Source organism: Acipenser ruthenus, chromosome 6 (assembly GCF_902713425.1).
Source record: "Acipenser ruthenus chromosome 6, fAciRut3.2 maternal haplotype, whole genome shotgun sequence".
Lineage (NCBI taxonomy): Eukaryota > Metazoa > Chordata > Actinopteri > Acipenseriformes > Acipenseridae > Acipenser > Acipenser ruthenus.
The window spans coordinates 7,946,816-7,962,284 of NC_081194.1; the positions used below are offsets into that span (position 1 = coordinate 7,946,816).

At 39.3% G+C, this 15,469-nt stretch overlaps 1 protein-coding gene across 6 annotated transcripts in view; it reads left to right on the forward strand.

Moving 5' to 3' along the window:
• LOC117411023 (latent-transforming growth factor beta-binding protein 1) overlaps positions 1–14,162 on the forward strand; it is a 141,125-nt gene extending 126,963 nt beyond the window's left edge. For all 6 annotated transcript variants that reach the window (XM_034018022.3, XM_059024886.1, XM_034018023.3 and 3 more), the window contains 4 exons: positions 25–195; positions 5,732–5,893; positions 10,384–10,533; positions 13,090–14,162. In XM_034018022.3, the coding sequence (XP_033873913.3) occupies positions 25–195; positions 5,732–5,893; positions 10,384–10,533; positions 13,090–13,250 (644 nt within the window). In that variant the 3' untranslated portion in view covers positions 13,251–14,162. The remainder of the gene's footprint in view (positions 1–24; positions 196–5,731; positions 5,894–10,383; positions 10,534–13,089) is intronic.
• The last annotated feature ends 1,307 nt before the right edge of the window (positions 14,163–15,469 follow it).

Consider the following 15,469-nt stretch of genomic DNA (forward strand, 5'->3'; position numbering starts at 1 on the left):
GTGGGTGTTGCTGGTTATTTTCAGAGCACGGTGAGGAAAGTGAGGTGTTCCAGGATATCTGCTGGCAGGAAGTGAGCCACAACCTCATGTGCAGCCGTCCACTGGTTGGACAACAGACCACTTACACAGAGTGCTGCTGTCTTCATGGAGATGGCTGGGGTATGGACTGTGCCCTCTGCCCTTCAAAAAACTCTGGTAAGTGAATACTAATAAGTCTTAACCACTACTTTTGGGTAAAAATACAGACCTTTTTTCCTGTGTTCCATGGCATTATTCATCTATACTTTTCAGATAATGTCTATATTTCTAGCAAAGCATGTGCCACTCTTAAGTCATGAAGGTTTTCCTGCACATTTTTGCAAGACTGACTAGCCCCATCTAACAGCTCTATATGTTTTGGTTGTATACAACCTTTACTGGTTAGAATAATCTGTCCCTCTCTGTGTGCTTGTTTAGCTACAGTTATTCTCTCTTCGGTCTATATTTCATTTTTGCTCCAAATGATGCAAAATAAAAATGTGCAGAACCTAGAAAATGCACAGTGTTACCCAGGCGTCTGTCTCCTGGAGGTTCACACCACTGTTCCTCTTGGTAATTGTGCTCATCAAGTGAAAATGCACAGTGTTACCCAGGCGTCTGTCTCCTGGAGGTTCACACCACTGTTCCTCTTGGTAATTGTGCTCATCAAGTGAAAATGCACAGTGTTACCCAGGCGTCTGTCTCCTGGAGGTTCACACCACTGTTCCTCTTGGTAATTGTGCTCATCAAGTGAAAATGCACAGTGTTACCCAGGCGTCTGTCTCCTGGAGGTTCACACCACTGTTCCTCTTGGTAATTGTGCTCATCAAGTGAATGCAATCATCTAAACCAATAAACCCACGGACCGAAGCCCAGCCAACTCAAACGGTTTAGGTAATTACAGTAGGAGGGATTAAATTAATGGGGAATATAAAACCAGCCCTGGTGTCCTGCCTTTTCTGCACCGCTGCTAGAAAACCAGCACACCGTCGCTACACACTGTTGCCCAGCATCGATTTTGAAGTGTTGAACGAAACTAGACTCGCCTGGGCTAGCCCCGAAATTCAGTGAAAACTGTTGAAAAAACGGGTTTCGCCCAGTCGTCTATTTCAAGTTCTGGGGCAATCTAGATTCACCAGATCAGATGCGGGCGAATTCCAAAAAAAAGTGGTAACTTCAGGATTCGCCCAGAAGCCCTTGGTGAAACTAGATTGGCCCGGGCAAAACTAGACTTGCCAGACCACCGGGTTTTGCCCTTAACATATATATACAGTATATATATATATATATATATATATATATATATATATATATATATATATATATATACTGCTGTGCAAAAGTCTTAGATATGTTGCATTTTTCTACTTTGATGCATTATGAGCATCAACAATTTACTCAAAGCCTCCACTAGTGTTTTCTACTATTAAAACAACCTTGACTTGCATAAAGAAGGAAAAACATTGAGTGAAATAGCTCACATCACTTGATTTTCAAGCTGTGGTATCCAAAGCATAATCAACAAGTACAGAGAAACATCACCTGTAATTGACAAACCCAGGACTGTAAGACCCAAAATACCTGCCTTAATGCATCAGAGTAGAAAAATGCAACATGTCTTTTACACTGCAGTGTGTGTGTGTGTATATATATATATATATATATATATATATATATATATATATATATAGAGATATATATATATATATATATATATATATATATATATATATATATATATATATATATAATAGATACACAATAGCACAATAGCAATCCTGTTTTAATCACAGCCAGGTCACTTGCATAACCTCAAGTACATGTACAGTACGTCAGCACTACTGGTCTTAAACCCACTCTGACTCCATAGATGTCAGTTAGCTGGCCCGTTTTCAACTGCTGCCTTTGGAGGCCGAGAGACGTTGTTTTAAATCATTTGTTGTGAACAGCTTGCCTTCACGTAAAAAAGAAAAAAAAGAAATTCTCTGGGTATTTCATTGATTTATTGGTTTGTTGAAAACCCTTTTTATGCAACTCTATTGCACTTCTCATGTCTAAAGCAGCCAGGAAATTGGTGTCAGTCCACAGTGACATCCATCGGGTAAACGGATCAGTGAAATCATCGGCATGTGCAGACTGCTTTGGTTTCTAAACAGGCAAGTTGCTTGCACATTTCAATCCCCTTTGTCGATTGAATTCATTGGCATTGAACCAGACAGGTTGATCAGACACGTTCTGTGGTCTTGACAAGGTACTGTACTGTATGCACCTACTGAGGACCATTTCTGACAATGGCCTTCTTACTAATAGAAACAGAACTGTTTATAGTCCTTAATTTTAGTTTTTCTTTTGTCACAAAGCAGACAAACTCAAGTGTAAATTTAACAAAGTAAACATTAATAAGCAGTGGCAGACGAGAAATGAGCAACGGTGTTGGAATCCACTTTATCTGTTTTCTTGATTTACTGATTTGTCTGCAGCTCAATGTGGGGAAACTTCATACGATCAAATAATTGCTTTTGCAAGTTACTCCGTTCTGCACGGACCCCTTATTTTATTAAATGTAAAAAAGCCTGCTATTGTCGGTTTAAACATTGATTATTTTTCATACATTAAGCTTAATATTTAAACAGATTACTGCGCATGAACGGACATGGTGTGCTGTGTTTATTTCACTTAGTTGGTGTTCACCACAGTACTTCATGAGCTTTCATGCTGTATCCTCTATGCTATCCTTTACTGATCAGCAGTGCAGTCCTAAATCTGAAAGTACAGGAACGCCACTAAAATATAGATTTTCTTAAGCAAGAATTATTATATGAATTCACATTTTATTTGTATACTGAACTTCTACAGCTATGTATATACCGCTTTGTAGTTTTCCATACACTTAACTATATAGTAGAATTTTGAGATATCATACTGTAGATTTTTTGATCACAGTATGTTAAATAAAAGATCTAAATTATGTTTCAATCTTAAATTAAGTAGGGTGATGCAAAACTTTTGGCCTTAGCTGTACTAACACATATAATAGGTAATGCATTTATGTAATTTCTACAAGTGTCTTTCTCCAACTTTTCAGAATGCTTTGCTTTACGTGTCTGTGTATCAGTGGCAGAACGATGATGTCTAAGCTGCCTATAGAAAATAGTTCCAGCGTGTTCCGGCTCCACTGCACCATTGATGTTCAGTTAGGAAGTTCAGTATGAACGGTGGCCTTCAGGACAGTGCAGTGTGGTGGCTCACTGTCTAGCCTACCTGCCTGCTCTGTAGCTCCATTTCCAAGGATCAGTGAATAGCCTGGACAAGGAAGGAATTTATCTTCCAGCCCTGGCAGCAGCATAGAGCAACCTGTCCAGCACCAATCCCTTATTCACTGCTGGCTCCTGATCACACAATCCACTTGCAGCTAATTCTAATTGATGTGCCGTCTCCTGTGGCAAAACTCAGACTGGAACTCCTGTTTAATGCTTCAGGGGGTCTTATTTTCAATGCTCAACACAAATATATGGATAGTTACCTCAGTGTCGTGGATTTAATGCCCCTTGTTTTTATACATCTCCAAAATGCAAAGAAATATCATTATTTTACCTTTTGTTTATTTTACCTTTTTTGTTATTTGGCCATTAAACTTGACATAAACTTGGCCTGATAAAATGTTTTTTATTGTCATTTACGAGGCAAATGCTTTCCACGGCCAGAAAACGATAATCCCAAGCAGCCGTTGTGTTTGGCAAATATCCCAGGATTTAGGATGTCGTAATCTAGGGGATTATGGCTGCCTGGTCCTGCTTTTCTTTGAGAGAACCAATATTAGACATATTTTTTACATTTTACTGTTTCGATCATTCACATAGAGCTTGTTTTCGTGTTTGTGGAAATGCTGTACAATCACTGTGATTCTCATCTGGAAGTTCCTTTGGGATGCTGTGTAAACACAATGTAAGAACATACATTACAAACCAGTAGGGTGGATAAACACAACCAGACAGTTCAAAAGGAAAAACTTTTTTTTCTACTTTGATTTAAAGTAAAAAAAAAATTTTAAGAAATCCAGCCTCCCTGTGGTTTCTATAAAACTGCATTCACAGTCTACTGTCTCTCCAGATGGCCCATAACTGAAGGGACTTTCAAAAGCACAGCACTAAAGAAATAGATTATTTCGCTGCTTGCTACTCATTTTGTGAGTGTGTCTTCACGCTTGACACCAGATGAAAGTTTAGGACTTTAAATAAAACAAAAATGGCAGACGAGCCCTCAGATTAACATTGCAGTGGTTGATTCCTTGCACTTAATTCCATTGTAATTGGGTAATTACCAGTGGCTCCTGCTCTTGTAGGTAACTACCGTGTAATTCCAGGGAGATGGGCTTTTGAAAAACATTTTGTGACCTGATGCAATTACATGCTAACATTGTGGTAAAGGCCTTTTCTATTCCACCAGCTGTTAGCATGTCAGAGCAGAAACTGTTTGTAGTCACCCAGTTATTACCATGGTATTACCATGTTATTACTGTGTATACATTGTAATATAAATGAACATCTTGTTATACTACTTCTGACTGAAAAGCCTGCTATGGAATTATTATTATTATTTTTTTTACTTGAACTTTAATTCCTCAAGAGTGTTTCTCATAAACAGCACAGGTAGTCACTGACACGAATTTAAATACAGCCGGAGGGCACAGACACAAAACATAAACTTTGACTTTGAACTGAAACACATGTCAGCAGAAATGAAAAACGAGTTGCTACTTAGAAATGCATGGTTATTTTCCCATCCAGCTCCAACAGCTTTCCTATAGAATTAGAGCTTTGCTTGTTATGTTTTTTTTAACAGTTAAATGACACAGTCATGAATTAACCCAAGTAATGAAGAACATCACAGTAAAATATGCTGCTCATCTACATTTCTCCACTAGATGGCACAGGTCTCAAAGGCCACACTGTACTCGAGTGGTCTGGTCACAGTTCTTGTTGAGGTGCACATTGTTGCTTTGTTCTGAGGCAAATTCTCCAGCAAAACGACTATTGTTTCAGTCCCCCTGCTGGACGATTGAATGAATATACAGCATACAGCAGTTCGTGTTTTGAAGTGTGGACCCTCCTGGAGAATATGGCACCAGGCAAATCAATAGCCTGCTGTCGTGGTCCCTTCGATTACTTTTCAAAACACACAGACAAACGAACACTTCCACAGACACAATCCACTTGCGAAAGAAGAGATACAAACTATCCACTAATTTGACTTGACTTCTAATCTACAGTATTTTCCAGATACGTTCAACGGTACCAATATTGTCATAAATAGGGCAGGCGGTCATTATACTGTATATAAGAAATGCAGCCACAAAACACAAGCTTTGACTTTGAATTTATGAAACCGTGTATCAGCTTTCGAGAGAGTTCAAAGCAGTTAGACTTATCACAGGGCTGTGAGCTGTAGGGGTGTATTCTGCAGCACTCTCAGCTCAAGAAACACTTCAAGGGGAAGGGAAAAGTAATGGGTAATGTTACTTAAGGTGTGTTATGCAGTTGACCACTGAGCCAGAAGGAGCCCAGAGATTAGAAGGGTAGGTAGAGACTCGATTTAAGTGAATCCCAGGCACCATTTCAAATTGAGAACAGAGGACTAGACTGGGCCGGAGTGCAGGTGTGGACGTTTTGAGTGGAAACAGAGTCTCCCTAACCCTGCCCCTTGTCTCCTCCAGAGGATTACGCCACCCTGTGCAATGTGCCCCTGTCTGGGAGCAGACAGAGATACGGGGAGGATGCCCTGATGCCCTTTGACGCAGACTATACTGTGCCAGGCGTGGAATACGATTCCCAGCCCTCCAGCCCAGGATTTTTACCTCTATTTCATGATGAAGAGCGTAAGTATTACACTTCCTATTCTATATTTCACTAGCATGTTAGCTTGCTTCACCCATGCTGCCTTCTGGGAAATAATGTGGTATTCAGTGCATTGTTTTCAAAGGAAGAGCCCTGAAAACGTTCCATTAAAAGTTCTTTGCTGCCATCTGCTGGTTAGTTGATTTCTTAAATCCAGTTCCGGTTCAGTCACATAAAATATTTAAGGGTATTTAGTCAAATGGATGTATGTTAACTTAACTAGTTTAGAAACAAAGGTCTCTAAATTATTCTTCTTTAGTTAGCTACATACGTATTCCATATTCATCAGCCTTGCACTTTGGAGTTGCTTACAGGTACCATGCTGTAGTATTTCTAAATTATACATATTTGTAGCACTTAAAAATAAATGCAGCAAGTGTTTGTCTTATTGACACATACCTGTTACACTGCAATTCTGAACCTGGCAGCCATTGTATAGAGCTGCACAATTTCTTTAAAATGTCTTCAACGTAAAAGACACCAGCTGCATGCTAAAGATCTCTCTGTCCAGTGCAAGAAGGGGACATTTCTCGTGTCTGTTGTTATTTTTTACATGTATTAAAGTTATTTTGTTTGATAATTCAATGATGGTGAAAATAGAATGTCTTCAAAAGGTGGGTCTAAAAAATGGAATATTCTACAATTTAGCATTTACTGTTTTTCAGGCAAGGATTTAAATATTTATGAACATGTGTTGTATCCCTTGAGAAATTTTGAATGTGACAGTGCTATTTCTTTCTGCTTGAATAAATATTATGTTTAATCCTGAAATATCTTGAAATACCGTACATATTTTTAGACCATGAAATGCTGTGAAATAAAAGCTCTTTTTATCGTGAAATAAGTACAGCCCTACTAATAAGCCTCTAAATCCTTCCAGTAAAAATGTGTTATAAATAACATGAATATGTATTACATTATTGTGGTTTTCTAGATGCAAAATATATATTTTGTCTGAATAATGTCATAACTACATACTGAACATACCAAACCTTTCATAGGTTGATGGCTGGTATGTATGTGTACAGTTATATCCAAGAGTTTTTCATCCCTCTATAGAATTAACTCATTTTTCTTCAAAAATGCTGAATAATGTTACATTCATATATTGAATTACATACCGCCATGTAGTTTTCCATATACTTAACAAAAAACTGACAGAAATGTGACATTTGAATTCTAACATGAAATACTGTACTGCTATTACGGCTTCCGGTAGACTTTTGCAATATCATTTTGTAGTTTCTTTGATTAAAATATCTAAATTACCATATGTTCATATCGTTTTTGTTTTTATATTTATATTTTTATGTCTTTATATTTATCATCATGGACATCGATTATGCAAACTAGATGTAATATACAAATATGGCTTTACTCTTACGATACCCAGGAGCTTGAGTCTAAGGGCCGGCCCTGTCCACTACGTAAATGATCTCAAGAACCATACTCAAACACATTTTAAGGAATCCATCTCAAAGCATCTACACTAAAGCCCTGTCCACACTAAGTAAATGATCTCAAGAACCGTACTGAAACCCGTTTTAATTAATCCAGCTCAAAGCGTCTACACTAAAGCCCTCTCCACACTACATAACTGATCTCGAGAACCATACTCAAACACATTTTAATTAATCCAGCTCAAAGTCCATAAAGTACCGTTTCATGTTTAGTTGCGCTTAAAGCATACAAACACTTTTAAAATAGTCCGGTTGCAGTTCCTAGCAGCAGCACAATGGACTGTGGGACATTATCCCACCATGCACTGTATTTTATGTTTACAACCCGGCAAATATGGAGTCTGTGCCAATGGAAGACATAGCGCTTCTTAGCATGATTGTTATGTCTTTGTTTCTTAAAAAAACAAGGTGCATTTTATCATAATGTGTGCATTTAGTTTTGAACTCTGAAGTTCTCCTTGACCGATTTGATCGCTCCACATGTCAATGTGCCTTGATTTCAGCATCTGATCACGTCGCTCCATGATCCACTATTTTACAACAAGCCTCAGAAATTGTATACGGTACAGCAGTATTGATAGTCATTCTTAACTCCTTCAGGCGCCGGTTCTGAGTACAGTACTGTATTTGTAATGTTCACGCGCCAAAACATATCAGAAATTGTTGGGATATTGGAGGATACACAAAAAATGTAGTTCTGCAGCATCCACACTTCTTACAAACCTCACTACCTGATGCGATCTAATTAGAACCGGACTCGAGACTACCCCACAAGGTAGTCTAGAGCACGGTATTAAATGCTGCGTAGTGTAGACGCTAACCGTATTTATCACTATTAAGCCAGTTTAAGACAACTAATATGGTTTAAAGGCATAGTGTGGACAGAGCCTTAATGAAAATGATTGAAGTCATTGACCCACTAAAACCACCATGCAGCCTAGCTCGCAGTTACTTACAAGGACACAATATAAGCATGCTGTTCAAGGTACACATACACAAACACACACATTCATCCTGCATACCTGATATAGAGGGTGAATCTCCCGTCTCCCGATGAGACTAAAAAAACTCTTGATAATTTAGATTGCCAATTGTAATGCATTATTACCTTAAGTAAATTTTCTCTGACAAGCGCCCATTTTTCAATGGCAGGTATGCATCACGTACTGTATATAGATAGACATGCCCTCATACGTAGAGCAGTTAATAGATAAAAGCCTTAACAGGAGAGGCAAGGGTCATTCAGAAATGAAAATAGACACACTGCCTGCCTGGATGCCGCTCAATTCAAATAAACTTGAATGATGCCTGAAGTGGAGGCTGCTTTTGATCCACGGAGCCTGTAAACAGCTTTTTAAATATCACCACTCCTGTGAAAAAACATCACGATGAAAAACGACTTGTTTTTTTATTTGGATCCAGCACGTTGTGTCCAAAAAAGGCACTGCCTTGGTTATTCTGTGACAAAACAGCACAATACACTTGTGGAGGACTGGAAGGGATCCCATATATGGAAGAAAAAGAGAGGAGCAAACAAGCGGCCACACACACATAACCATACACCTGAGGAAACCCTCAGCACGACAGAGACTTCCACATTCGTTATGGGACGATAAAGCCAGGCACTGTATTACAACTACAGAAAAAAACAATTAGTCAGCTAAACGGTGTTAAACTCTAACGAACGAGGCAAACAAATCAGTGTGCACCTGCAGATGTTTATGTAGATTTGAGTTTTTGTTGTTTTGGGTGTGTTTCGTTCCCCCACCATTATGAAGACGTATAGAAATTTCCATATGTCCAGCAAGTCGTTCCCAAGCCATTCAAATCACTACCCTCTGTCACAATATTGAGTCAATTGAATTGAAGCTGTTTGCATCAGTTCTGTAACATTTTGTCTCTTTGCAAACCATAAAGCTGATGTGATTTGAAGTTTATTTTTTCGTTTGTTTGTTTCTTAAAGCTTAAGCTCTAACAACATTCCAGCTTTCAGGCTACAACCGCCACTAATTACGCTGTCTAAAACAAAAGTGACAGGATAGCACTAATGTGATTGGCTGAAATGCGGCTCTAGTGGCCAAATGCCACCTTACGCTGTTTTGATTGGCTCCTACTTAAATTGGATTTCGATATAGTGTGTAATTAAACCATTGTATTGTTTTTACTGTATTGGTTTAGATTTATACCTAGCAGTAAATGAAAGGGATACTCACATGCTTGTTATACAATTCATCTTTCAATAGTCAAGTTCTCTTGACTCAGGTCCCATTTGTCCCAAGCTCATGAAAGTGAAAGAGATGGAAACTGTTCACGTGGTGTCGCTGCACACTTCCTTAAGCCAGGACGTTACTGTATTACTGTGTCCTTGTCACAAGCTGGCTGGTGGTGGTGACATCTGACCCGGAAGAACACACAGTACTGCGAGGTGAAATGTGAATTGCGCTGTTGCGCTGGTTTATTATTAAACAGAAAATAAAAGAATGAACAAAAGAAAACACTCAAAATGAAAGGGCACAATGGCTAAACGAACATAGACAGACAAAACAGACTGGATGAACAGACAAACACGTATCGTGCTGGTTGAAAGCCAGCACGTATAGCAATTTTTTGTTATTTTAATTTCTCCTCTCTCTCTCCCGTTCTCCACTCACGAACAACACAACATGTAACATAAAATACACACAGGGGCGGGGCACACTGCCACAGTCCTCAAGACAGCACAAACAGTAGTCACATGATCTTCCTCAAGTCTGCCCTGGAGGAGGGCGTGGTAACAATTCAGTGTCCAAATGTATCCCATCACTGGTCTGTCCTCATGCCACCAGTCCTCATGTATTCTGTGGTCGTGTGGGAAACTCGGCCCATTGAGGGCTAAGTTCCAGGAAAACTATTTTCGGCTAGTGTCTTCATCTGCTACAATATGGCAACAAACTCAATTCACTTGTGAGCCAGACTCAAACCCACACGCTCCAGGTGACTCACTGTAGGGGGCCTCTGTTTGTGTTTTGCAGATCAGTATGATGCATTCGAGGGGCTGCGGGCTGAAGAATGTGGCATCCTGAACGGTTGTGAGAACGGCCGCTGTGTGCGCGTGCAGGAGGGCTACACCTGTGACTGCTTCGATGGGTACCACTTGAACATGGCCAAGATGGCCTGCGTTGGTAAGGAAGCGTTTTCGTTTGGTTGTTGGGGCAGTTTCTGTAGCTGGGGCATCTAGTAATAAAATTGGTGCCTTTGCGGTCATAAACTCCTTCTTCGGAGGACAAGAAGGGTGTATTTCACAGCCATTCCATGACAATAAGAAAATAGAAAATATTTTTTTAGTATTGAGACCATAGACATCAGAAATGGTATCACGATTCAGAAATTTCACAATGAAAAGAAAAGAAAAAAAACAGTTCTTTAATACCAGGCTCTGATTTCTCCTCATTGCTTGAGCTAGCCCATAATGCATTGCGCACAAATGCTGTCTCAGTTGATTGGCGTTTCCGCTGGGTCCTGGTAGAGACACTATACTGACAAGTGATTATATAAATACATTATTGAGAAATAATAGTTTTAGTACTGCTGCAATTAGAAGGGGATGTTTCCCTGTCATTGAAAAAGTGAGGGGGCCATGTCCCCTGGGTCCCCCTGTAAATTGTACCTGTGTCTGATCACGTCCTGGATTTGAATAGTTTGAATAGATGTAAAAACACACACACACACACACACACACAAAAACTCACAAACAAACATTCATTCAGTCACAAACACACCAAGAATTCCATTTAGTATGCAAGGTAAACATTCTTTGAACCAAAACTAGAAACCTTTTCACTGATAATATTGTCTTGTTTTCTTTTAGTTTGACATTATGTGGGAACATCTATTGGTGCTATTTTTGGTGCCAATTGCTATGCTGCTTTTTTAATGAATTGTGTTTGTTAATGTAATTCAGCAAGGAACGCCTACAGTTGTCCCATTTATACTGCAGCGCTGAGCACAAAATTACCATTACAGTTCATTAATGGTAATAAATAATATATATATAAAAAAAATCTTCATAACAAAATTACTAAAATGATGTCAAGCAGCAGTTAACTGAGTTGATCACAACATGAACCCTAATAAACCCTGACCTCGAACCACACTTGGTTTCAGACAGACAGACTTTGCAGGACCCAAACTCCTTGGCCTAACAGAATGTTGGTGCAGCGAAGGCAGGATGTATTAACAGGATTCTCTTGAATGTTCTGCTGAATATTTATGGAGAGAACTCCGTGCAGCTTGAGCACATACCCTGCTACGTGGACTCAGTAATGATGGCGATGGTCTTCTTGGTGACGATGAGACACGTCACAAATGCACCAATAAAGCATTACTTGGGGGGGGGGGTGGCAGGGGGGGATAAAAACTTTAACCCTTAATGTCTGGATTAATGTCTTAATGTCTGGAAACATGTCACTGGTGGCATGTTTTCTGTTATTACTTGATGCTGGACAGACAGCTATGTCACATGGGGTGGAGGTGAAGGGGTTAAGTCTCTGTAAGTCGCCTTGGATAGAGGCATCTGCTACATAAACAAATAATGATAATTAAACATGGTATCATGTCAATAAGGAATAACAGAGCTGGATATGGGATAAAAGTGTCACAGATGCAGACTGTGCACTGGCATGTTTGAGGAAGAGGTCTTTACGGGTCTACCCGGACCCGAGGACCCGAGACCCGACCCGTACCTAATGGGTTTTCGGGTGCAAAACTGTCACGCAACACTCAGGTCGGGTCGGGTCAGGTCCGATTTTGTTTACTCAGTAATACGCAAACTGTCGATTACTATTAAAGAGACTCTCTTTGGTACTAAAAATCATTGTTTATAATTCCTGTATTAAATATTTAATTTTACAGTCCTCTGTGTAGGTTCATGATGGAATAAACACTGTAGTTCAGCCAGATTTCCAGGTTGACTGGAAAAAAAAACACTGCTTTAATACTGTATCTTTTCAGTGCATATACTGTACTTAGCTGGGGAAAGGAAAAGCGTTCCACTGTTTTTTCAGGCCGGGTCGGATCCGGTCTAATAAAAATAATTTTGTCGGTTGCTGGTCAGGTCGGGTTGATTAATTTGGACCCATGTAGACCTCTAGTTTGAGGTTTCCCAGTGATTTGACAGCGTGGGTAATACATGACAAAGGGCTTAACATGACAATTCCTGTTTTTCATTTCCAATTCCTTTTTAAAATCAATTCCCTATTCCAATTCCAATTCCACATCATTGATCAATATTGCAATTAGCAGTATTCTGTTAAAATGAGCTTCTCACAGTGGCAACAAATTACTTAAATTTCAGTCCCTGTTAGTCAATTAAATTGGCTTAAAGTGAAAGCAGATGAACAATCACAACAATTATTATGGCTCTAAAATATAAATTCCTTCGAAGGAAATGGAATGGGAATTGGAATTGGGAATTGATTTGAAAAGGAATTGGAAATATAATTGGAATTGAAAAACAGGAAGTGACCCCATCCATGATCTCCAGTATCTGGCCATTTTAATCCCCAGTTGAAGATTCAAAATAGTAATCTATGGCCACTGTCCAGACACTGAGTGCTCTCTTTATAATATGAGTGTTTTATGACATGGCCAGGATCGCTCCCAATACACAACTATTCATGTTTCATTCCCTAATTCTGCCAATAGTAAAACACTGTCTTTCTGTTTTTTTATTGTTGCAGACGTGAATGAATGCACCGAGCTCAACAATAAAATGTCCCTTTGCAAGAACGCTAAGTGCATCAACACCGAAGGATCTTATAAGTGTGTGTGTCTGCCAGGCTTTGTGCGCTCAGAGCAGCCAAACTACTGCATACGTTCAGAGGAAGCAGAGAAAGAGTGAGCTGGAGTAAGAGGGAGGAGAAGAGAGAAACACAACCAGTTATTTAGTCTAAGCCCATATACTCTGCACTGTATAAATGAAACAAAAACATATTCTACTTGAGATGAAGGTAAAACGTAGCCTGCTATGTGATGTGGTGTCTGAATGGGAAACAGCATTGTATAAATATGATTTTTTTAGAAGGGGATTGGCTGATCGGGACAGGACTCTAAGCTCCACTGAACTGACAGACAGAGTGGACATGTTGTGTTCTGAGTGAATCACAGCAGAGCGTTTCCATGCCGATATGTTTAAAACTTAAGTGAAAAAGGCCAACCGACCAATCGAACTAACCATGCTTTGTCCTGTCAAAACAGTATACATTTCCCTCTATTTTTTATTGCATAGGAACATTGGCTCACACAATGGTGAAAATATTTTGTATTACTATTGTTAAGTCGCATTTGATAAATCTGCAGTATGTATTATACTGTGAAAGAATGTTATTAATGTAAATTCTTTGAAAGGACATTTTTAGGCTTTTTTTATTGATGAATATTATACACAGCTGTACTTTTCTGTGGACAATGGCAGGCTTTGATTTTATTATGTCTTGTCTGCCCTGTGGAGCAGGCACCTTTTTGTTACCTTAGCTTCTTTTTCTTTTTTTAGCGTCCTTTAAAAGGTGAAGTTCTCCATTTTGTACTCTTTAAATATTTTCTGCACTTAACTGCAATATAACAAGTCTTGCCAGGTTGCAAAGCTGCTAAAAGGAACAGCCGTTGGAGTAAGTTTTGTACATTTAAACTAAAGAGATGAAAACCAGTTTATGTATTGTAATCTGTAAATGGAAAAAAAATAGCTCTTGTATGAATCCTTACATATTATGCTGTATATTAAACCTCTATAAATAAATCACTTTTTGTAATTTTATTTTCTCACTGATCCAGTTGTGATTTGTCCCGGCCTTTGCACTTGCTTTGAAACTGAGCCCAGTTTTACCATTACTGTCTGATTTGAATTTTTGTCATTTAGTCGGATGTGCTGCAAAGAACTATGAGTGGGGGCTTTGTGACTCTCCTTTGCTGCTGTGACTTGTCATCAAGGACTGGCTGGTTCCCTCATGGACCTGCACAAGGCTGTTAAAGCAGTTTCTATGGAAATAGACTGCAAGCAAGGTCAGAACCCAGGTATGACTCTTATCTAGAGATCACCTGGGCAGCATGTAGCCCTCAGTATGTCAGGCAGTATAATGTTTCACTGTATGTAAGTCATTCACTTATTTAAGTAATAAACTTAGTTATTCTTTACTTGCACCACTGTCCAGAAACATATATTGTATAGGGTTTAGAATAAGTTTTTTGTATATCCACTGGGGGCACGATGCACAACGTACATATCCTATTTTTAGGAATGGTACCTTTTACACAATAAAGTTCTCGTGAAATGGCATTATCAAGGAAATGGGGGCTTCACATAACTTATCATTTTGTATTTTCAGCATGCAAAAAAACAAACTTTGCAGCTTACACTCCGCCTAACCCTCCAGATTACTTGCATTTGTCCTTATACCTCAGCAAAAATAACCACTTCTGGTATTAAGGCAAGCTGCAGGATCACACACACATGGCTTCTTATGCATTAAAAAGACATGGGATTCAGGGTGCCGGCTCTAATCTATGGTATCTAGGAGGATTGTTCTGTTTACTCAGGCCACTGTCATAATTCGGACATCACTGCAAGAGCATTGAAGATTATTTATTCGCTGACTGGAGTTTCAATCCCCAAGCTGTTCCAGATTCCTGCCTGTACTGTACTAAAGTCTGTATTGTCTGTATGTGCTGTACAGTCCGATGTACAGGTGCAGAGCTGTACTACAGGGATTTTTAATTCAAATCCTTTATTTTCTAGGTTTCACTACAGTCACATGGCATCGCAGAGGAGAAGTGCTGAAAATTGTACCCCTCGTATAATTAAAAGTAATGCATAATGGGGGTGATGTAAAGATACGTGCAAAGGATTTTGCGGGTGCAAAACCCCCATAATGCTGCCGTAAAGTCTGATTTTACCGGCCGCTAAAAATGCAGCGTATGTAAAGAATGGTGTTCACCTGGCGTTATGCACCCGCTATCAAATTTGCATTTTGCCATCATTAATCCATTAAAACTGAGGAGAGGCAGGAACGCGTTCGGAGGAGAAGGGCAAGACGACGAAGACCCTGCATATTCAATCCCAGGGTC